General features: G+C 34.9%; 2 protein-coding genes across 2 annotated transcripts; both read right to left on the bottom strand.

Annotated features, from left to right (window-relative positions):
• Nucleotides 1-721: 721 nt before the first annotated feature.
• Nucleotides 722-2,199, bottom strand: LOC121730779. The gene is made up of 2 exons (XM_042119977.1): nt 1,966-2,199; nt 722-1,623 (listed from the first exon to the last, which is right to left on the bottom strand). The coding sequence occupies exons 1-2, from the start codon at nt 2,159-2,161 to the stop codon at nt 722-724; spliced, it is 1,098 nt and encodes a 365-aa protein (XP_041975911.1). The 5' UTR covers nt 2,162-2,199.
• An 18,897-nt stretch (nt 2,200-21,096) lies between these two features.
• On the bottom strand, nt 21,097-23,749 carry LOC121730773. Its single transcript, XM_042119965.1, has 3 exons — nt 23,225-23,749; nt 22,197-22,363; nt 21,097-21,101 (listed from the first exon to the last, which is right to left on the bottom strand). Exons 1-3 carry the CDS (start codon nt 23,659-23,661, stop codon nt 21,097-21,099), a joined length of 609 nt encoding a protein of 202 aa, XP_041975899.1. The 5' UTR covers nt 23,662-23,749.
• Nucleotides 23,750-24,842: the final 1,093 nt, after the last annotated feature.

Genomic DNA, 24,842 nt, shown 5'->3' with positions numbered 1-24,842 from the left:
TATTTTTTGCAAAAATTGCTAAACAAAAACGGAAAATGTAAAAAACAAATCTTTGATGGCTGAAAAAACATCAATTTACTTAAAAAAGTCACCCATTATTATTACGTACAAAATAATTAAAAAACTTCTACGTTTCGTTTCCTTTCAAATGAGATATTAAAATCCAAAATCGGTTGAGAAACCATCAAGATAAGACTGTTGTAACGCTTCAACTCCCAAGCGGCCACATGTGGCCCCGAGAACAATACATTTCCAAGAACCCACGAAACCCTAAAAAATTTGATTTTGGTCTACTTTTTTTTTTTGTTTTGCAACAAAGATATTCTAAATAAGTAATATTAATTGTTAAAACTTCGTAACTTTCATTATTTTATGCAAAAACTGCTAAATAAAAACGGAAAATGTAAAAAACAAATCTTTGATGGCTGAATAAACATCAATTTACTTTAAAATGTCACCCATTATTATTACGTATAAAATAATTAAGAAACTTCTATGTTTCGTTCCCATTCAAATGAGATATTAAAATCCAAAATCGGCTAAGAAACCATCAAGATGAGACTGTTTAAACCCTTCGACGCCCTCGCGGAAGCCGGCTGCCGCGTAACAATTGAATATCTAATATTGTGTCTGGGATTCCTGCGATCGAAGTATTATAAAAAATAAAAATTAAATAAAAAAACCAAACTACTAAAGAATAAGTTTATTGAAAAAAAACTGTTTATAATTCATTTTCAAAGTGCCCACCATTATTCCTATTACAAGCTCGTGCTCTTCTTACGACACCCGTTTTCACAACCCTTGAGTCTGTAAGTTCACTTTGAATTTCCTGCGCTGCGTTTATAATTCGGTTGCGCAAGTCTTCAATGTTTGGTACAGGGACGTCTGTGGCATAAACTAAAGATTTCATTCGACCCCAAACGAAGAAGTCCATGGGTGTGATGTCGGGGCTACGTGCCGGCCATGGTATTGGACCACCTCTACCTATCCATCGGTCGGGGAAATGTTGGTCTAGCCAACTTCTCACAGCTAGCCTGAAATGCGCAGGACAGCCATCATGCATGAATATCATGTTTTGCCTCGTTTCTAACGGCATGTCTTCCATTAATTCATGAAAAACATTCCTCAGAAAACTTTCATATTCAACCCCATTGAGGTTTTGCGGTAGGAAATGTGGTCCAATCAAGCGGTTATGAATTATTCCCATCCACACATTCAGATTAAACCTTCTCTGTGAACCTTTTTGCCTTTTTAGGTGTGGATTACCCATGACACGTACGCTCCAATAATGAGCGTTGTGATAATTTGTAATACCGTCCTTATCAAACTTGGACTCGTCAGTCCATAAAATTCTTTTAAGATAATTTCTATCTTCAACGTCCGCATTTAGTAAGAATCTGCAAAACTGCATCCTTCTGAAAGGATCTCCTTCTTCTATGGCCTGAACAGGTGTGTAATGGTAAGGATGGAGGTCATTTTCGTGTAGAGTGTACCACACCTTCCATTGAGAGCGTCCCATACGACGAGCTATCATTCTTGTAGACAGCGTAGGGTCTATTTGGAAGTGATTTAAAATTTCCTCTTCGTCGTCCCCGACTTCCAGTCGAGGTCTACCTGCGTCACCTGAAAACGTAAAGGTTCTTTAATTAAGTGCAACTTGTGACAGCTTGTGACATCAGTCGTCACCCTTTAAAGTAAGTGCGAGAGAGGAAGTGATATCCGTTATCTTACTTGTATGATTTATGGCACCCATTTCTGTGTCTTTGCACTGACTAATTGTATGTACAGTAACATTAATTATTGTTTTGCAATCTCACAATTTAAAGGGCGACTTAATAAGAGTGATAGAGAAGGTTTATTTTTTATAGCTGGACAGATTATCGAAAGCACTAGAACAAAAAAATTCTACATTTTGTACGGAGAAATCTCTGGTTTGAACATGCTTTAATAATAATTTTCTCTTACCTTGGTATCTTACGACGGTTCCGCGCTCTCGCATTCGTCGGAATGTTCGGGAGAATACGCGGGCATCAGGCAGTCGACGATTAGGGAATATTTCGCCATATTCACGACGAGCTTGTTCAGCGTTTCCTCTAGCAGCTCCGTAATAAAATAGAATATCTGCGTATTCTTCGTTACTAAACGATGTTCTTTCTGCCATTATTGGTCCGATAAACAACAAAGTCAAATCCTAAGGAGTCACAGAAACCAGGGCGCAGTCCAAGTGGTCGGGAAGAAAATCAATTAATACAAAAGTCCAGGAAATCTGAGAGAAAGTAAGCACATCCGAACACAGTTAACTGTTAGAGCGGACTGAGACAGAGGGAGGCCGGAGGGGCATGCTCGACTCCTGACCGTCGACCGAGTCCTTTGTTCTCGGAACACTTCGGGCGGGTTCTACGGTTTTTTTTTTATTGACCATATCTTCATTGTTCTTTAACCGATTTTGGAATTTAATATCTCCTTTGAAAGGGAACAAAACGTAGAAGTTTTTTTAATAATTTTGTACTTTGTACACAATAATAAAGAGTGACTGATGTTTTTTAGGCCATCAAAGATTTGTTTTTTACATTTTCCGTTTTTGTTTAGCATTTTTTGCATAAAATAATGAAAGTTACGAAGTTTTAATAATTAATATTACTTATTTAGAATATCTTTGTTGCAAAACAAAAAAAAAGTAAGCAAAAATCTCATTTTTTAGGATTTCGTGGGTTCTTGGAAATGTATTGTTCTCGGGGCCACATGTGGCCGCTTGGGAGTTGAAGCGTTACAACAGTCTTATCTTGATGGTTTCTCAACCGATTTTGGATTTTAATATCTCATTTGAAAGGAAACGAAACGTAGAAGTTTTTTAATTATTTTGTACGTAATAATAATGGGTGACTTTTTTAAGTAAATTGATGTTTTTTCAGCCATCAAAGATTTGTTTTTTACATTTTCCGTTTTTGTTTAGCAATTTTTGCAAAAAATAATGAAAATTACGAAGTTCTAACAATTAAAATTACTTATTTGGAATATCTTTGTTGCAAAACAAAAAAAAAAGTAGGCAAAAATCATTTTTTTTAGGATTTATTACTATTTGAAAATTTTTAGTACGATTTTTTGGTTACACTCCTTAAGTAGGAATATTTTGGAAAGGGTTAAGTAAGCACAGTAGGTCTCATAGTGATATCTGTCAGAATAACCCTAGACTACCTCCCCTTAACGGCTCCGCCACTAATTTCCAGTCGCCCTGTATATTGTTACCTATAACTGTAACATTTTAGTTATAATAAACATATTTCCATGTGAATCGTATATTTTTTAGTTCAAAAGTATTTACGGATTTTGATATAACTACCCCTTTAAAATATAATCCTATTTCTACTTTTCATGGGTAATTTCGAATACTCAAGGGGTAATTTCGAATAGCAGCCGAAACACGAATAAATATAAATATGTGCCTTAAATGTAATAATACATTTAAGGCACATATTTATTTTTATTCTATTTTACCCCATACAAAAACATTGTGCATACAAGCCATAGAAGACACCAAACTAAGTTTTGCACCGAAAAATTTTCGAAATTACCCCATCCGGGATGCAGATGTCCTCAACATCTGGAGCAAAGAAATAAATAGAATAAGAACAATAAAAAAGCCAACGAAAGTGGTAGCTAACAGAGATAGAACTATTAACCTATCAATATACAGAAAATCAGCTGGTTAGGGGTGCGTTTTAGGGTTCCGTAGTCAACTAAGTTTTGTTAATTAGTGAACTAAAACGACTAAAACGGTACCCTAATAAGCTGTTTTTTTGTATAATGATAGGTTATTATAGTTATATAATTCAAGAGTAACCTTGTCCTACAAATAGAACAATCCATATTTTAGGACCATCAAATCGGAATATTATATTATGTTGCGCACCCCTGCAAAAGACTATGAAAAAATTTTTGGGGAAATTTCGTTAACAAATTTACCCCACTGGGGTTATTTCGAATGTTTATTAAAAATCATAGCTAGAGCAACATAACCTATTCTTAGGAAAGCAAAAAACGTTAAAGCTTCTTTAAAACAAACAAAATATTACGTAACTTACCTAATTTCTGTGTAAAACAATACGGGGTAATTTCGATAATTTCGATAATCCCAAAAAAATCATAAAATTGCACTTGGCGCGAAAAAATGAACTTAGCGCACATACACTGCCGGCTGACGGCTCGAGGGAAAGGAAGTGGGGGAGGTGATTAAATTGGCGTCTCGGTTAATGTAGCCAGAGCTCAAAATTACTTTCTGTTTGGTAATTATTTGCCATTTTCGGAATATCCCCATTTTTTTTTTCTTCCGAAGTTACCCCAATGCACCTTATATATATATATATATATATATATATATATATATATATATATATATATATATATATATATATATATATATATATATATATATATATAAGTATATAACTAGCTGTCCCAGCAAACGTTGCTTTGCCATAATATAAAGTATTTCGCCCATATTATTTTATTGAAGTGACTAAATAAGTATGTCGCCATGGCAACGTCGATCGCTATCCCGTCGCACAAACAATGGTCGCCGTCAGTCTCAGGTTGTAATAATTTACTATTATTTATTCAACAAATGCACTTATCAATATATTAAGTACCGAGTAGCCGATTCTCAGACCTAGTGAATATGCATATAAAATTTGGTAAAAATCAGTAAAGCCGTTTCGGAGGAGTTCGTGGACTAACATTGTGACACAAGAATTTTATATATAAGATATCTAGATCAAAATCGAATTTGCCCTGTGAAAAGTATAACATAAGTATGACAGCTTAGCTGTCAAGTGTAACATTTCCGAGATAAACAATTGCCATACCAATAAGAAGTTGATGTTAAAGTATTTAATTTGGAATACATAAAATAATGTAAGTATTTAAAATAGTAATAATAAAATAATATATTTAATTTATTTAACAGTTACAATAATTAATATTTCTCATATCAACTTAAAAATTAAAATGCCTCTTACCTATATATCTCGGAAATCTTACACTTTACAGCTAAGTTGTCATACTGACTTTTTTCATAATTGGGTCCTCTATACAAGTTTCTTTTGTTAGCAGCTAATTAGGAAACAACGCCAGCCGCCTAGGCTATTAGCCCATTGTTCCATAATCCATACCAACCTTTTAAGCATATTGAAGGTGGACGTCCACCTTGTTAAACAATCATTAATTGGCTTGTTGAGCCCGGCTGCTTTTAGTTTATCCAAATTTCTTGGTTTTCGTAGTATATTTACTATTTTTCTGGCTAAATTGACTGTTGTTAGTGATTCCACGTCATTATTAAAGGCATCTTTAATTGCCAATTGTAATGTGTGGGCAGCACACAACATGCCTCGAATTTGTGGGTCGCTGTATAATAAATCTTCTTCCACACCACTAACCCCAGTCTCGATAACTTCCTCAATTTCGGTTATTTCCTCATCAAATACCTCGTCGTCCATGTTTTCTCTTTCCTCTTCCATAATTATATGCTCATATTCTCCACCAATTAATTTTACCAATTTTATCATGTTTGCCCCGTTGTCGGTGCATGTGCAGTATATATTATGAAATGTAATTCTGAAATCCATTAAGATTTCTTCCAATGTTTCTTTCAGGAATGTTGCTGTTTGAGGTTGATGTACTTCCACTACTGCTAAGTTTCTGAAATAAATTAGTGTAAATAAGAAATCCACACGTGACATCACGCAGGCACGCCTACGCATACACACACACACACACACACACAAAGACCAACATACCAACACAAAATACAGGTTTAAAGCACGTTTAAAGTACCATACCTTACAACGATTTCAGCATTTTTTATATATTGTATGTTGATTCCAATGAAACTTCTTTCTTTCTTTCGTTGCATGTTGCTCCATCAAGTTTTAAACAAACTAATTTATTTTTTATATCTTTCCAAATTTTTTCTCTTATTATGTTCGCTTGCTGTACGATCATGGACTTTATATTTTTTATGTTTAATTGTGACATAATTCCGCCATCTCCCGATGCAGCTATATTTAATAATTCCTGAAAGGCATCGTCCTCGATCAGAGCAAGGGGTCGTCCATGTACTGTAATTAGTTTTGTACATATATGTTTTAATATTTCTGCATTTCTAGTAGTAGCTTCCTTTATCTTATTATCTTTGTTTTTCTCTTTTTTATGCTCTTGATTTATTTCATTAACTAAATTATATTCAGAAACATGTTTCACTGATAAATGACTTTTCAAATTACTTGTATGCTTTCCCTGCGGATCAGTAGTTTTCGTGTTAAAGCAAAAGTCTTATACAAAATCTGACCCCCTCTTTTGTCCCCTTAGAGGGGTGGGGGGAAAAAATTTATACACATATTAAGTTGGAAGAAGACAAATATATCTGCGAAAACCGCATTCAAATCGGATCAGTAGTTTTCGTGTGATAGTGGAACAAACATACAGACAGACAGACAGACAGACAAAAAACTAACTACATTTTTGGCTTCTATAGCGATGCAGTGACACCCCGCTTATTATTTTTTGAATATCTTTAATGTACCTACAGAATTTTCATTTCTACAGTTTTATTATATGTGGGTAAAGACCAATATTGACGCAAATGACACAATAGTAACACAAAATGTTGTGCTATAGTGACACAAAAGTAGCACAACAATTTGGACTACTGTGGCACAATAGTGTCACAAAATGGTAGCATACATCTATAAAGCTGAGGTTATATTTATAAAATAAAAGACAATTAAATATAAAAAAATGACATGGTTATATTAAACATAAAAAAATGACATAGTTATCGTATTCGTAGATACATACTTAATTTCTAATAGGGAATATGCATGAATATTTGAATTAAGAAATGCGATTAAAAAATTCATGCTTATGCACCTTATTAATCCACTTTGTATTTCAAGTTCAACATTGAAATATCAAATGTTTTAATGCCGCGTCGATCTAAAATTGGATCTGGAAAAAGTTGGACAATATCTGTAACGTTTACAATTGACACGTCCTCAGATATGGGCCAAGCAAATTTCCCATTACCTTTATGTCTTAAAAATTTGACCTCACAAGAGAATTTCCCGTACAGTTCCATGACTTGTCCGAGGAAATATTTACTCCTCTTTTCTAATTCAAACCTTACTAGTACGTATGAATCTTTGATGATTTTCATTTCAGCATTGTTATTTTTCTCAGAAGAAAGGGGTTTGGGTAAATTTGTTTGAAGGTTGGCTTGATTTTTTTTTTGCGCGGCCACCGAAATAATTTCATTTGTTTAATAGTACTGTATGTGTGATAAATTCCTGACAAAAAAATTTGGGCGTAAGTAGTATCGAAGCCGAGATATTTGGGGTCAAAGGTTTCCATTGTGTGTAAGAGCTAAACGTTGTTCGCCTTTGTATCAAATGCGGATTTTCTATTTTATTATGGATTGCGACATAAGATCAAGTTCAGGATAAAATTAAAATGCAAGTAAGCACTGTTTAATGTATTTATTTATAAAAATATGGTAATTACAGCTAAACAAGGTATCGGTAAACGTTCTTATAGACCTAGTTTTCATGATCATTATCTTCGTCAGCTTCATTTTCTACATCTTGCCTAATTATAAGGTCTAAAAACTGAGCCGGTGGAGACAGATTTTCTTGGTGTCTCCCCCAGCCCATATACCACACTATCGACATTATATGTGAACAGCAGCCTAATGTTCGTTTTCCCACTATACACGAGCAGTAATGCCCTAATAGGGCGTCCCGGCCTTGAAGCCCCCTTTCCAATAAAATATAAACATAATATGTCCGACTTGATACATGTCTTGACTGTATTCTTCCTCTTAATAGCCAAGGATCAATGAGGTCCAGATTTTCGTTTGATAAATCTTCTATGTTTGGTTCCTTAAATATTTCTATTAAATAGGAACCATTTTTAATGTGCTCGCCGTAATAGCTCCGAGCTTGTTGTATTTGGTATGTACCCATGGCATATATAATTAAATCGTCAGGACTTAAGGCTGGAAATTCATCACCATCAAGAACTGCGGCATCTATAACCTGAAAGTTAGCCCGTCTCCGATTCATATTATTCGCAATAACATATTCGCTCAAACGATTATGCTCACCTTCCCTCAGCCTGATCTCTCTTATTATTTCATTAACTAAGTAATGGTCAGTCAACGGTTTTCCAAATGCATTTAAAAGCGCTCCTGAAATCTTTACTTCGTCGAATAAGTGTGATGCAGCCACATTAAAATATTGAGACCGTAATTGTCGAAATTGATTTTTTAATCTTCCGTTTATTGTCTCTACAACCCAACGGCACATCGACACTTTTCTTGACTCATTTGCCTGTAGTGTGGTTAGTTGATATTGTGCTTCATCCTTTGTGGCAGGCATATATGCACGGTACCCACGGGATTCTATTTCAGCGACACTATCTCGAAATCCTCTGTCCAATATCAGGACATCATCTTCACGAAATGTTTGATGGAACGGATCACTCTCTCTGCGCATCATTTCTGACATAATCTTTGCATCAGATTTAGTAGCTTCATACAAGCCATATATATCAATTATGTGACCGTCTGGGCAAACTATTAAAAAAGGTTTTACCAATTGTCTATACTTATGAAGGCTATAAGATTTTCTCTGAAAAAAATAATTGCTGCTTTTTTGCAAATAAATATACGTGCCGTCTAATATAATTATGGCTTTTCGGTCGAATAAAGGGGATTCGGGGCTCCCGTATAAAGCATTGGGAATGGATAGGCACCGAGATATTACTTCTTCTCGCGTTATATGGCCAAAACCCATATGTAAGGGAACGAACTCTGCCATTAAGTCTTGTCTTACTAGACGCATAGTCTTTTCCAATGTTTTTCTTGATATTTTGAAAACTGTAGATAGTCTTTCATTCGATTCACCTGTGTGAAGTTTCGTAAGGACTGTAGCAAGAGCCATTCCGGCCTTTTTTTTATGTCGCCGTGCAATGCTTGGTGTACTTTGGAGAATTTCGTTGAAACATTGCTTAGAAAAGCCAATGTAATAATGAAATACACTGTCATTGATTGAAGATAGCCGTTCAAAGTCTAGAAAAGGCTTGCGGTTTTTTAAAATGTCCATCATATCTTTAATCATTGTTGGTGAGAACGAGCTTAATACATGGCGTGTATTCGTTTCAATATCTTGCCATACTGAGTTGGAGTGCTCTTCGCATACACGTGATCCTCGAGGAATATAAAATGATTTTTCCTGGAGAATCGTGGTTCTAAGAGCAATATTAATTCTCTGAAGGTTATTATTGTTGCAATGAGCATAAATGCACAATTGAGAATTAAATGGTGCTCGTAAATATCCAGGTAAATCGACTGCCTGCATTCTGTTCACTTGAACCGCTTGATCTCGAACGTTTTGATTTATTATTCTGGGTTCTGCTAATGCTGAATTGTTACCTTCTTGCACTGGTTCATCGTGTCTCTCTTCTATTATTTGCGGTTGCTGGTTATTACCGTCCATAGTATGCGCACGTTGTTGTTGAGGAACATAGCGCTGAGCACGTTGAAAACATGGTCGGCATATTCGTTCGCCTCCATTAAACTGAAAATAAAGAAAATATATTTTATAACATCAGTGAAATCGGATACCTAGACTTATTCGAGACCGAGCAAAACTACCAGTCCTTCCGACTACCATGGCAGCTGCGAAGTGGAAAGTAGCCGAAACATCGGAATAAACTACTTAAAATATAACAAACCGCTATAAAATCCATAAAAGTAGTTTCATTTTCAATGAGTAATATAAAACATAAAAAAAAACTTAAGAGGTGTCAAGGGACACCCTAATGGAACGAAGTTATTTCTTATGTTCAAAAAACCTGTATACATAAATACTAAAAAAAATATTTAAAAAAACGCCAACAATTGACGCCCAGGAATATATAATAAAAAAGTGTCGTTACAACTTTTTCAGTCTAGCCCCCGCAACGCGCGAAAAGGAACTACGTTCCAAAAAAAAAAACAAAACGTGTGTTATTGCACATATTGAATTGAAAGTATGATTGCAATTATGTACTTTCTAAAATGGAATACTAATACTAAACTGACGAGTTACAATTATTTGTAACTCGCCAAAGAAGTTGTAAGTTACAAAGAGGCATAAAATACTTCTTTGGGGTACATAAGTATGAAATAGTTATGAACATTTATATAATAAAACAATTGCAAAATACGTACCTGATTTATATTAATAACTTCCACGCAATATGCTATCAAATACTGGTGACTCTCCATGAAGTCTGCTGTTAGCGTTATAGATCTTCGACGATTCCCACCGATGCGACGTAAGCTGCGCCGGCAAGCAACACACAGCACATCAATTGTGTCTTCCATCATGAAATCCAAATAACTAAGCCTGATCGTTAAAGAAGTATCAAAGTCCGAAATCAAGCCAAGTCAAGTCACTGAGAATAAACAACAAAGAAACAGATTTACGCACACACTTAACACAAGCCAAATGGTGAGTGATAAAGAAATATGCGAGCAGCGAGCGCCGACCGCTGAGCGGTCGCATGCGGCTCCCCGCGCCCCCCTGTGCCCGGACGCAGGTAAACAAATGACGTTTTGTGATTGGTCTAAGTGATCCACAGTTGAGCCTCAATCGTCCATTGTTATCAATTAGTGGGATAAGTTCGAAATATGCAACTTTTGACGAATGCAAATAACGGATATAATGGATTCTATTTTTTCAAATATCTGAGTTTCGATACACTTTAAGCAAATATTGTACTAATAAAAAAGTTATGGTTTGTGGTGTACTATAACTATTGTAAGTTTCATAAGTGGCCGCTGACTTTGAAAATCAAGCCAGTTTTACCCAAACCCCTTTCTATGTCCGATTCTAAATACTCGGTTTCCATTTCGTCTTCTAGGTTCTCTAAATCAGAGGAACTATCATGAATGGAATACTGTGAACTCTCCTCAGAGCTATCCTCGCTATGGTTTTTGTCTTTTTTGTGTCTTTTTAATTTAGTATCTGATTGGTCACATCCATGATGTTTCCTTTTCAGGATTTTTGCGTCATTAATATTACAACAAAGTTTTTGCAGCTTTTTTTCAGTGAATCGTACCAATGAATCATTAAGATCTACATTTTTAAAAACTTCTTCTTTGTCGATATCATCTAACACATCTTCGTCTTCTACTTGCTCATTCTCTTTATGTTTATCAATCTGTGTTTTAACTTTTCTTAGAACTCCGGTTTTTGTATCTAATTGAAACTCATAGTCTGTTGTTTTGCTTTCAATTTCAGGTTTTGCTATGATTTCAAATTTGTGCAATTTTGGACAATAGCATTCGCAATGTCCTTTCAAATTCCGGCAAAAGCAAGATAGTACTCTATGTTTCAATAAATGTTTATCCACCAGTACCACTTGATGTACTTTCATAGTTTCTTGTAGTGGAGTGAGCTTAGTTACGATATTGGAGTCTATGGGTTTTATGTTTTCAGAACTAACATAAAATATTTTAACTTTTGTTTTTGTCTTTTTTAGGACATCGTATGCTACAGCCGCATCCGGAATATCAATTCCATGAGCAACTTTGGAGTCTAACCTGCTTTTCACGGCCCCTCCGATGCCATCGGCAGCCCCTTTGCCGTGCGACGCTTCGAAGAATGACCATGTGGCATTGTTGAATCCATATTTGAAGATATTATTACTGAATAAAAAAAAGTTCTTTTTCTGCCTATACTGCGATGTCGGGCCATCAGAGAAAAAATGAATGGTATCTACTCCAGGATAATTAAGCTTAATATACGTTAAGATCGGGTCTAGGTGAGCCCAAATTGCTTCAGCATTATGTGAATTGTCTGGTGAAATTGAGCAGAATGAGACTGGTTTTTTCATATCCTTGAGGTAAAAAACTCCTGTGTGCAAGGTGATTTGAGTTTTTGAGGATCCGAAGTGCACTTGAATCCGAAGAAGCTTGCACTTCTTCGTTATATTTGCATATCCAGTTTTCGGAAAAATCTATGTGTATAGCAGTTTCATTTGGTTCTAGGTTTTTTATGCATGTTATGTATTGTTTGTACTGGTGGGCAACGTTAAACATATGTGTTTTAAATTTTTTCATCGCAGAATTAAATAACTCTATCAATTCGTTCACTGTGCCCTTCTTGGCTTCTTTCACCATCCTTTTTGTCTTTCTTCTAATTCCTTTATTATCATTATATTCATGGTCTTTAAGAACGTAAATCATCCAAGAAATTGGTCCATCATTTTCAACCTGATCTATAGATTTATCTGAGCAAATGTCACACGTGCCGTACATACAATCTTTGAATCGTATGTCACAAACATTCTTCGAGATTATTTCATCGAGATCTTTTGTGTTTATAACGCCGCAAGATTTAAGCGCATTAGCCATGAATTGCATATTGGAGTGCTTTGAGCAAGCGCAAGTTTCCAAGCTTTTTATACTAGGTGAAACTACGTAAAACGGTCTGTACCTTTTAAAAGTGGTAAAACCTACTGGACCATTTTCGCTTACGTACTTTTCGTGCAATTTACTTAATGTGTCTAGCAAGTAGCGTTTTTGTTTCCTACGTTTTTTAAATGTTTTGCATTCTTTTTTGCCGGCACTAGCACGGCTCACGTCGTCTTGATGGTAAAATGCAGTTATTTTGTTTCGAAGAATGTAACTTCGAGGTCGTGTCTTACATCTTTTGATACCAGTCCTTAATCCCAAAATTCTTGACATTTCCGTTTTCAATCTACAGGGCGACTGGAAATTAGTGGCGGAGCCGTTAAGGGGAGGTAGTCTAGGGTTATTCTGACAGATATCACTATGAGACCTTCTGTGCTTACTTAACCCTTTCCATAATATTCCTACTTAAGGCGTGTAACCAAAAAATCGTACTAAAAATTTTCAAATAGTAATAAATCCTAAAAAAAATGATTTTTGCCTACTTTTTTTTTTGTTTTGCAACAAAGATATTCCAAATAAGTAATTTTAATTGTTAGAACTTCGTAATTTTCATTATTTTTTAAAAAAATTGCTAAACAAAAACGGAAAATGTAAAAAACAAATCTTTGATGGCTGAAAAAACATCAATTTACTTAAAAAAGTCACCCATTATTATTACGTACAAAATAATTAAAAAACTTCTACGTTTCGTTTCCTTTCAAATGAGATATTAAAATCCAAAATCGGTTGAGAAACCATCAAGATAAGACTGTTGTAACGCTTCAACTCCCAAGCGGCCACATGTGGCCCCGAGAACAATACATTTCCAAGAATCCGCCAAACCCTAAAAAATTTGATTTTGGTCTACTTTTTTTTTTTGATTTCCATAGACAATTAGGCGTACAGTGTTACCAGGGTCTCCTAACCACAATTCTACTTTGTTTTATAAGTCCATTTCTGCCAATGAAACGGTAGCACAAACTGAGTAGCACAATTGTTTGAAATCACCCACAAAAAATAAAACAGTAATAAAAATAAGCGTATTGTTACTTCTTTATACCTTTTACATGAAAAGGATTGCCGATTATACTCTCTTGCTCTAGAATTCGATATTAAGCCTTAAGTTACGTAGAACATGTTCAGAATTTTCCTCAAAGTTCAACGTGTCCAAAGATTACACCGTATTTTACGAAATTTGTACCAGTTTGTGGAAAAAATATTTAATTTTCTCTACTATCGAGTATGGTTCTTGTAAACTATGAGTCTGGCGTGCTGGGAAAATAACTACATAATTTAGTATCAATTGTCAGAAAATCCTACCAGACACAGTTTTTAAGAAAAATCGTTGGGAAATTTTTGATTGAGCAAATGCGTCAATATTTTGGACTCCACCCATGTATAGATTTCTGTTGCTGCCATAACTATAATTATTTTTTTAGGGTGCCGTACACAAAAGGTAAAAACGGGACCCTATTACTAAGACTTCGTTGTCTGTCCACCTGTCTGTCTCCAGGCTATCTCAATAACCGCTATAGCTAGACTTCTGAAATTTTCACAGATTGTTTATATCTATTGCCGCTATAACAACAAACACTAAAAACAAAATAAATATTTAAGGGGGGCTCCCATACAGCAAACGTGTTTTTTTTTGCATTTTTTGCTCGATATCAATAATCCCGGCATAATAAGGCCGGCAACGCACCTGCAGCTCTTCTGATGTTGCGAGTGTCCATCGGCGACGGTAGTTGCTTACCATCAGACCCGTGACCCGTTTGCTCGTTTGCCCCCTTATTTAATAAAAAAAAATCCCATGTAGGCATTTTTGGGAACTCAACGTAACGGTTTCGACACCTTGTGCTAACACATAATTGTTCTCGATACTTTTCATGTTATAGAAGTTTCGTATTAGAGAAGTTGCTGCAACTAAAATTGGGGACGAGTCGACACAGTAACATTCGGTTTCTAATTTACGTCGCCGTGTCGTAACATTGTTACCATATTTTAACTAGATTTCAGAAATCATTCGTTCAATTATTCATAATCGTTCATTCGTTGACATTGACTAGTGAAAGAATAAATAAAAGTAATAAAAATAAGAAACTGCCATCTTATCACCAAGGTAAAGTAAACAAAGATTTTGTTTTTATTCAATATTATGGTTTTTATGCCTAAATCTGAGTGGGAAATTAAATGCATCGTGTATTTAGTAGGATAGTTCGAAAATTACCAACGCGCCGCATAATTATCTTATTTTAACCATTCCTACGAAAATACATTGTTGGTTTATAATAATAATTTTATTTTGTATTATCAAAAACTTATATCTAATGCAATAATATACTTGAATATTGAATAGCAAACTTAATATTGGCAGCAATAAGCCGTACAATCGATAAATAATGAAAAAAAAAAATTTGTTGACACTTGTTGGCAATTGTTTGTGGGACGGGATAGCGACGGGCGTTGCCATGGTGACATACTAATTATTTAGTCACTTCAATAAATATGGGCGAATTATTTTAAGTTCCTATGTTGGCAAAACAGCGTTTGCCGGGACAGCTAGTATGTATATATACCTGGGGCCTGATCATTAACTTTGTCAAAACCTGAGCTAATCCGCGCAGCTCAGAAAACACTTGTAAAGTAAATTGTTCTTTCTTCGCATCATAACAACTTTTACTTCTGAATGGTTGTAACCTGTAATAATTGTCTCTGAACTGGATTAAGAAATGTCAAACACAAACGTCAAATTTGACTCACGGAATTGTTTTTTTTTTAGGAATTGAAATGGCTTAGCCATAACGACTAACGGAAAAATTGTAAATCAAGATGAAAATATAGTTTAAAAAAAATTGATATTTTTTATTATAAAATATACTATTTTCTAATATATAACGTGGTCAATGTAGGAATAGTTACTTTTGCACCGATTTATTGTATTTAAAGGTAATTATTATAAATGTGTAAATGGTTTTATTTATATTTTTTTGGTATTTTATAAGCCCTTTATGAAAACACTGAGAAAATAACACTCCTTCATGTTTATATTATCACAAGCATGGCGATCTAGAGGAGAAAGAATTCTCTGACATTGGCAACTAACTGAGTCGGCAATTAAAAAAAAGAAGAAGAAGGAGACAAAAAAAAAGATAATTAGATATTGTTATTAAGTTTATAGAGATTATGTTATATGCAAGAAATTGATAAGTTTATTATATCCTATACCTATTTGATACCTACGCTAAATAATCTACCATAAAAAAGTCTTAGAAATGCATCAAACTTGTGGATTACAATTACATGCATTACAACAGAGTTGATGTCATGAGTTGAACATAGTTTGTTGAACTTGAACTCATTCTTGAACACCTACGTTTTTTTGAGCTTTCAAATAGGTATTATTGTAACATAAACAGGCAATTTATAAGTTTAATAATCCCCTTTTCGTGCCTTGTAAGGCATTTTACATTATTAGTATTGTGTACGCTGAACCAAATATTTTTCAGGATAAAGGATGATTGCTAACACTGAGATACTATAAGTACTACATTTTATAATAAAGAATTGCAAGTGTAATGATGACAAAGTCCTAGGAAGATAATATATATTCACTCAAAAGCTTTAATTAAAAGAAATTTAATAAATACTCGTTTTTAAATGTTTTTTCATTTATTTTCTCACTTAAATATACCTACCTTAGATACATATTCATACACAGCTTTCATCAATAGGTACTACATTTGTCTTACACCTTATTATCAACCTAGTATCAGATAGGCAAGTGTTAAATCTCTTTTATAGTATACTTATAAAAATATTTATACAGCGGAAATCTTAAACAAGGTCTTGTCACTTAAAATCAAAGAAGAATCAAATATCCCTTGTGTAAATATTAATTTATTATTATTAAAGGAGTTCAAATACCAACTTTTGATGAAAGATAAAAACAATATTATAATTTCAGACTTTTATTTGGCAAACCAATAACAATTAGAAACTGCATTGCAAGTTGCAACTATGGGAAATTGCCTGGGATGTCTCAGACAGAGAGCGGTCAAGGGTTTTGTGTTCTTTGTGTTGTATTATGTTGTAGAATGCCTCCCGTGTGAGTATCTCTATATACTCACACAGGAGGAGTTCTGAATGTGTCAGAATTGCTCCTCAGTCACACACTGACTGCTCCAACGCAAATGCTTCAACGCGTGACCACTCTGTCTGATAGGTCCCTAAAACGACCACATCTTTTTAAAATGTATAATACATGAGGACTTACTAAAGTCCTCATGTATTTTAAATTTTAATGTAATAATATAAAACTAATATTATTATTATTGAGGTACAAAAGTATTTTTGGTATTAATAATATAAGTTCCAATGAAAATATTATGTTTTATGAACAATAAGTATGTTTTTTATACAATTTTTGTTATGTCTTTTTGGAAAAAGTACTATAAATAATGTAGGATTATATTTTTGAGTTTTAGTGACTATTCCCATTGTATATTATATCATATTGTAGTCAAGAGAAGTTATAAATGAAAAAGTGCATATGAGAATTTAGCTAATTTGGATTTTATATTATCAATGATTTAACTTTTCTAGTAGTTTAGGTGTATGTGTGTGTGTCAATATTTATTCGTGAATATACATGAATCTAAAGTTTCAAAGGTTGTGTTCTCAAAATTCTTGTTATTGAGAAAGTAATACCTTTGAATTTACCTCTTTGGTGCAGCGTTTATCATGCATGGTTTACAAGGAAATAGTTTGTGAAATAACACAAAGACCTACTGCAATCAAAAGATTGTATGAAATGCTCCTAAGATAGGTTCCTAAGAAGTACATAGTAAGTCCTCATGTATTTTAAGTTTTAATTTAATATAAAACTAATACTTACTTATTATTATTATTATTGAGGTAAGTACAAAAGTATTTTTGGTAATACATAATAATATATGTTCCTATGATAATATTATGTTTTATGAACAATAAGTTCCATATGTTTGTTATGCAATTCTTATTAAGTAAGTCTTTTTTGGAAAAGTACTATAATGTAGGTTTTTGTTTTTGAGTAAAATTTAGTGATTTACACTATTCCCATCATATAATACCATATTGTAGTCAAGAGAAGAAGTTATAAATGAAAAAGTGCTCATATGAGAATTTAGCTAATTGGGATTCTATGATATTATCAATTATTTAACTTTTCTATTAGTTTAGGTGTGTCAATGTTTATCCGGAGCATGTTATACATACATCTAAAGTTTAAAAGGTTGTGTTCTGAAAATTCTTGTTAAAAGTAAGTACTTAATATTGAATTTACCTCTTTGGTGCAGTGTTTATCATGCATATACCAAAATACTTCAGGTTTATAAGGAAATAGTTTGTGAAATAACACAAAAACCTACAATGCAACTATAAGATTGTACCTGTAGGTTTTTGGTGAAAATTCATACTTGTTTTACAGTAATTATACACAACACTTGTGTTCCTTATACCTTGTATGTGTTTCTTGTGTACTAAATCAATGCAGTCTTAGCTCATCGCACAAATGCAAACCTTATTGTTGACTAGACATATAGGTATATTGTACTAATATACTACACCTCACTTATGTTATTATTCTGAAACCTCACTAACACTAAATGGATTACTAAGGTCTCTACGTCTTTACTTATGTATCACTTCGTGATTAACTTGAGAATACTTAATCGTTTTCCAAAAATTTGGACACTTCGAATGTTTAGTTTTTTGGTTTTAATAACGAATTATTTTCACTAAAATATATGCTATAGACTAAAATATAACTTATTAAGTAACTAACCAACTAAATAGCAATATAATTTAAGACTAAAAAGTATGTAATAAAATTACTAAAATGTAAACTATTCAGTAAAAGCTACTCGTTGGTTGGTGTTTATTGAATTGCTGTATTTGACGTAAAAGCAAGCGAGCTTATGTCAGAAGTGTTGTCATGATACCAAATGATACGAAATTATTACTCAGTTAACAATGGAGAAGTGAGTTTTGTATCACGTGACCACTGACTGGCTGGAAAATAGAGGTCATGGTACCAAAATGCGAGCCAGTCAGTATTCTGGCTGGCTTTAAGAGCTCATGATAGAGGGGCTGCCCCTCTATCATGAGCTCTTAAATGCTACCTACGCTAAATTTTAGCGTAGGTATCAAATAGGTATAGGATATACTTAATAAACTTATCAATTTCTTGCTTAAAACATAATCTCTATAAACTTAATAACAATATCTAATTATCTTTTTTTTTGTCTCCTTCTTCTTCTTTTTTTTAATTGCCGACTCAGTTAGTTGCCCATGTCAGAGAATTCTTTCTCCTCTAGATCGCCGTGCGTGCCGTGCCGTGCCTTATATACATGAAGGAGTGTTATTTTCTCAGTGTTTTCATAAAGGGCTTATAAAATACCAAAAAATATAAATAAAACCATTTACACATTTATAATAATTACCTTTAAATACAATAAATCGGTGCAAAAGTAACTATTCCTACATTGACCACGTTATATATTAGAAAATAGTATATTTTATAATAAAAAATATCAATCTTTTTTTAAACTATATTTTCATCTTGATTTACAATTTTTCCGTTAGTCGTTATGGCTAAGCTATTTCAATTCCTAAAAAAAAAACAATTCCGTTAGTCAAATTTGACGTTCGTGTTTGACATTTCTTAATCCAGTTCAGAGACAAATATTACAGGTTAAAACCATTCAGAAGTAAAAGAGGACATGATACCGAAACAGAACCACTTCACTTTACAACTGTTTACAGACCTGCGCGGATTAGCTCAGGTTTTGACAAAGTTAATGATAGAGGCCCTGATAATATATTGAAAAAACGACAATGTAACTGTGTATAGGTGACATTTTTAAAATACAAAGCTAGAAACAAATTATCGGACGTTTTCATAAGTCGCGTAAGTATATTTATCAGTATAATGTACTTACCTTAATTTTCTTTTTACATAGCCGGCACTGGCTGTGATTATTAGTCTCTTCGTAATCAAAATATCTATGTACTGCATCTTTTTTTAGTGGAGGCATACTTAGTAAAATTAAAATTAAAATCTGAATGAAAAACCACGAGAAATAGAAAATATCTTTCGGTTTGCCCCCGCGCGGAATTAATCAAAAAGAATGATGCAACAAAAAGTAAACAAACAACTAACAAGTGTCAAAAAAAGTTGAATGAAAAAACCACGACAAATGAAAATATCTTTCGGATTGCGCCCACGTGGAATTAATAAAATAATGACGCAAGTTGCAACAAAATGTACCAAAACAATCGAGTGCAAGTTCGCAACGTGCACAGCGAGCAGTGCACGGGGGTGCGAGTGCGATACCAATAAGGCATACTTTCGAATGAAGAAGCGGGGCGACGTTTGATGTGCTGTCTCACACGCGCCGATGCCGCGCCTTCGGGTACAGCACAAAGGAGTTTACCGCAGTACACATAAATACGAAACTCGCTTGAGACGTGAGGCAGGAAAGCGCTTTATATGTGTAACCTCTTTGTAAAGGGTTACCCCTTCATAAGGGTTTTTTTTTGCACCGGGGACGACGCCGGCGCCTTCCCCGAGGACTTAACACGACCCGAACGACAAACAGACAGACCAACCGAAATCCGGTGCCGAGCTCGATCCCGGGTTCGAGTTCGCATGCGGATAGCATAGGAACACACCTAAATCATGACCGCGACCGCGACATTGTCGTAGAGAGCTCTACCAATTACTTTGACATTAGAACATACACGCGTATGTCACCCCAACTTGACTCGGAAGGGGAGAGGGACGGCCCTCTTTTAAGCAATAACATTAATAACTTGAGCTCATCTACCGCGATAACTCGTACGCAGCTAGTTTGTGCTACCGCGCGCGAGCAGCCTCACTCGTCTGAGAGTGAGTAAGGGGTCGGACCCCTTAAGGTTTTCGCACATTATAACAACTCACCGGCGACTCGACTCTATGCTAGACATTGAAATTTAAGCCCTGTATCATATGTTCAAGGTTCAATTTCAAAAAATGATTATAAAGTAGTGTACAACGAGTGGCCTACGCATCGTACACTAGAGGTCAACCCCGACACGTTTGTCACGCAATGACCATACGTCGTCCACGCAACGACCAAACGTTGTCCACGTAACGACTATGCGTTTGCGACTGACGCGTGACGGGCAACCATTTGCCAGCCCACCCGTCCGCCCCGTGCCTTCCCCCCGCCCGCCATCATTCACTATAGAATCGAAGGACGGAGTGCACGTTGGCGGTACACGGTGATAATTTTTCGAAAATCATGCAGAAAGAAAAGTTGATAGAAGTGCGAAAATATCCGCTACTATACGACCTTCGTGATCTGAAATATAGTGACGTACATAAGAAGGAAAAGGCATGGAATGAAATCGCTATTGTATTGTCGCAACCAGGTAAGAATTTTTTTTTTGAGTTATTGATTTTGCCATAATCTACAGAAATTCAGCTATCGAACAAATAAATATGTGTGATTCTAATAGATATTAAAAATAATGTTAAAACTTATAAGCCATTTCATTAAAGTACATTGTTGAGAAAATTTAATTCAACCTGTTACATCCAAAAAGTAGGTATGTTATTGTACAGTTAACAGTACCTACGCTTTTCTACTTGGACACTCGAAAAATCTTGGTTTATCGTAAAAATTAGTTTTTTCACATACAGTAATATAAAATCCCAGAATTTACTGATATAAAATATTAAATCTACGTCATATATATTTTATTTTTAGTTTGGGTTTCTGTATGTTATAATAAAGTGCCTTACGTTTATTTAATATAGGTAATCAGTAATAAAATCCCAGCTTAGTATAGAAACTTGTTTAATATTCTTAATAAGCCAATAATATTATAACCAACTTCTTACGATTATTACATATTAATTATACATGATCTATATTAAATGCTGCCACGGAACTCGTCCTTCGGGAGATTGAAAATAAGTTGCAAACATATCACGAGTTTCAAAAGCAGATGCCGAAGATTCACTTATATCTTCTGGAATTGTACTTAGATTACTTAGTAATCTCTGTTCATCATCATTATTGGCCGAACTCTGCCTTGTGTTGACTTCATCATCGGATGTTATATTATAACACCGCATGACATTGTGTAAAATACACGTCGCAAAGACCACAATATCAACATATTTTGGGTGTAAATGCAAATTCTTATTATAAATTCCAAATTTTTGATATAAGATGCCGAACGCGTTTTCAACTACTCTGCGAGCTCGCGATAAGCGATTATTGTATATTCTTTCCTTTTCTGAAATGCCACTTGAACGTGGATATGGTCGCAATAAATTCCTTTTTAAAGGAAACGCTTCGTCGGCTACAAAAACATGTGGCATTATTATTTCAGTACCAGGTAATGGTGTGTCAGTTGGAATATTAAATGTATTCATTTCAATCGCTCTTCCTAATCTTGACGATGCCAAAATTCCGCCATCACTATTCTTGCCATAGGCCCCTATATCGACAGCTATAAATCTGTATTTATCATCGACGACAGCCATGAGGACGATAGAGAAGTGTTTTTTATAATTAAAAAATAGCGAGCCGCTGCTAGGAGGGGCAATTATGTTTACATGTTTGCCGTCGATGGCACCCTATACAGTTTGGAAAATTCCATTTTTTATTGAAACCATCTGCGATGCTTTTCCAGTCTTCGGTAGTAGGTGTGGGCATGAACTTCCCCTTCATTGTATTTATAATCGCATTGCACACATCTTTTAATATCGACCGGATGGTACTTTCGCCTAACCGAAAGCTTGAACTCATAGTCCTAAATGAACAGCCACTAATCAAGTACCTGAAACAACCAATTTTTCTTTATATTTATATTATTTTGTTACAGCGTCAGAATGTAAGAAGATATGGCAAAACTTAAGGGAATATCATAGAAGAGCCATTAAAAAGAAAGCAACTAAAAGTGGTCAGAGTGCTAATACTAATAAAAAATGGCAATATGAAACTGAAATGTCTTTTTTATTACCACATTATAAAGAACGGTCTACAGTGACGTCAGTGGACAACACAGATGATGGTGATGATGAAAATAGCTTATCTGCTGCGGAAATTCTTGCCAATGTGACTAATAATGAAGAATCTCAAGACTCGTCAATTATCTCGGAGCGTCCTGAATCTTCGGTGTCTATGTACGATTCATCTAGATCAGTGTTTCCTGACATTCCAAAAACAACAAAACGAAAGAAATTGCAAGAAACAAGTGCATCGGCGGTTTTAATGGAATATTTATTAAAAAAAAAAACGATGAAGATGGAAAGCAGAATGACGAAATGGATAAATTTTTTTTAAGTATTTCTAGCACAGTAAAAAAATTATCTACCTATAATCAAGCACTTTTAAAGTCAAGAATTTTTAATTTAGTTTCGGAAGCTGAAATACAAGAACTGCAAAATAATCGAAACTGTTACTATGATGATTTTTTTGCACCAGGAACTTCTGGCTACACAACTCAAAACCTAAATGCAGGTACTATCGGTAGTAGCACCGCTAGCACCCAACAGCAAAATGCAACGCCTATGGAAGAATCGAGGGTTGATGGTTCTTCTTAACACAATTGAAGTAAAATTGCTTTGCTTTGATTTATCCTTTAACTTGATATATAAATAAATACATATAAATTATAAAAAAGTTTCTTATTGCTTACCTTAATGTCACTGCCAGCTTTTCTTCCGGTGATACAGCTTCTCTAAATCGCGTGTTTCTTTTGTAGATGTCGTCCTCAATAATATTAAGTATATAATAAAACAAGTATCTCGGCATACGGAAATAGATATAGAATTTTTCTTCGTCATCTAGCAGACGTTTCCGGATATTCCAATATTCCCCTTCTGATTTCCTTTGTCGCAACATATCATGTACCCAATATCTTCTTTTCCTGCTGTTTCGTTCATTTTCATTATCAAATATAATAGCTATAATCGCCAGTTCACTGAATGTAAAGTTCGACATTTCATAAGCAACACGACTTCTTTGGACAAAATTTAACCGAAAACTGAGGTTAGACGAGTTGTCTGTTGAATAACCCACTCGTTGGCACCGCGTTGGCCACTCCTTGACACCGCGTTGTCCACTAGTGACCATTGGGTGGATCAACTAGTTGACTACTCATCGAGAGTGTGAGTAGAGTTGCTGCCGCGTTGGCGTGGAGTTGTTATAATGTGCGAAGACCTTTAAGAGCAGGGGGGACCCGTGTCCCCACGTCAGATAAAAATAGCTTATTTTCGTAGCTCTCCCCAATATTGCCCGTCTAGAATGTCACACGTGTGACTTTAGGGGAGGGGGCCAGGCCCCCCTCATTGCTTATTTCCAAACCAACTAGCAACAGACTAGTTATAGCCACGATTAAACTACCATGGTCTTAACCAGACCAGTAGCTTAGACCCTTTCGAAAAAAAAAAAAGGGTTTTTTTTGTGAATTGGTAAAAATTTGAAAAAAAAACCCTAGGGTAACCCCTTGAATGGGTTACCATTTTAAATGGTAAGTGGAACGAGTGGGACATCAAATCATAGGGTTTTTAATTAACTTAAAATATTCAGCCGTTCCAAAAACCCTGATAAAACCCTTTAAAGGGAAAGCGGTTCCGGTCCCTGTCTGTGGGAATGCAATGCCCTATCGCCCTTGCGTAACAAATTATAGGCACTTATTTGCACCCTGGCAAACTAACTAAAGGTTTAATTGCACCCCCTATATGTTCCTTCTGTAATACAGTGGTTTTCTAGCTACCTGAAACATAGATTACAGAAGGTAGAAACTCTACCGATGCTATCGTCAATCAAGGTGTACCTCAGGGATCAATCCTCGGCCCACTACTGTACATCCTATTTAGTGCGGATATCTGTCAACATATAATTCACAGCAGGCATCACATGTACGCAGATGACACTCAAATTTACCTGAGTTTTTGCCCTAGAGACATCACTGATGCTGTCAGCAAAATACATGAAGCAAAATACAAAACATGAAGAATTTGAACATATAGCGAAGTTGCCCAACTTTTGCGGTCTGGTCTTGAATGCCAGCAAAACAAAATACATAGTATTGGGCTCCAGAAAGCAAGTTTCTGGTATCATTGAAAAAAGACCAAAAATCTTGCTATCAGGACAAGAGATTGAGCAAGTAAAGATAGCACGTAACTTAGGAGTTCTGCAGTGCTATTCTCTAAGAGCAAATATTAAAACAGCCGTAATCAAATCGGCTATTACAGCCGTGAGATCGAGATTGGTATTCACTTGTTTATGTTTTCTAGGCTGTTCGGTATCGA

This window comes from Aricia agestis, chromosome 1 (genome assembly GCF_905147365.1).
Source record: "Aricia agestis chromosome 1, ilAriAges1.1, whole genome shotgun sequence".
Classification (NCBI taxonomy): domain Eukaryota; kingdom Metazoa; phylum Arthropoda; class Insecta; order Lepidoptera; family Lycaenidae; genus Aricia; species Aricia agestis.
This window is presented reverse-complemented; position numbering and strand designations above follow the sequence as displayed.

Excerpts from the sequence above, each read along its gene's own strand:
- LOC121730779 (XM_042119977.1), bottom strand. The coding sequence starts at position 2,161 with ATGGCAGAAAGAACATCGTTTAGTAACGAAGAATACGCAGATATTCTA. Across the intron at positions 1,624-1,965 it reads AACCGTCGTAAGATACCAAG|GTGACGCAGGTAGACCTCGA; the intron begins GTAAGAGAAAAT and ends TTACGTTTTCAG.
- LOC121730773 (XM_042119965.1), bottom strand. The coding sequence starts at position 23,661 with ATGGTCACTAGTGGACAACGCGGTGTCAAGGAGTGGCCAACGCGGTGC. Across the intron at positions 22,364-23,224 it reads AAGCTGGCAGTGACATTAAG|GTACTTGATTAGTGGCTGTT; the intron begins GTAAGCAATAAG and ends TGGTTGTTTCAG.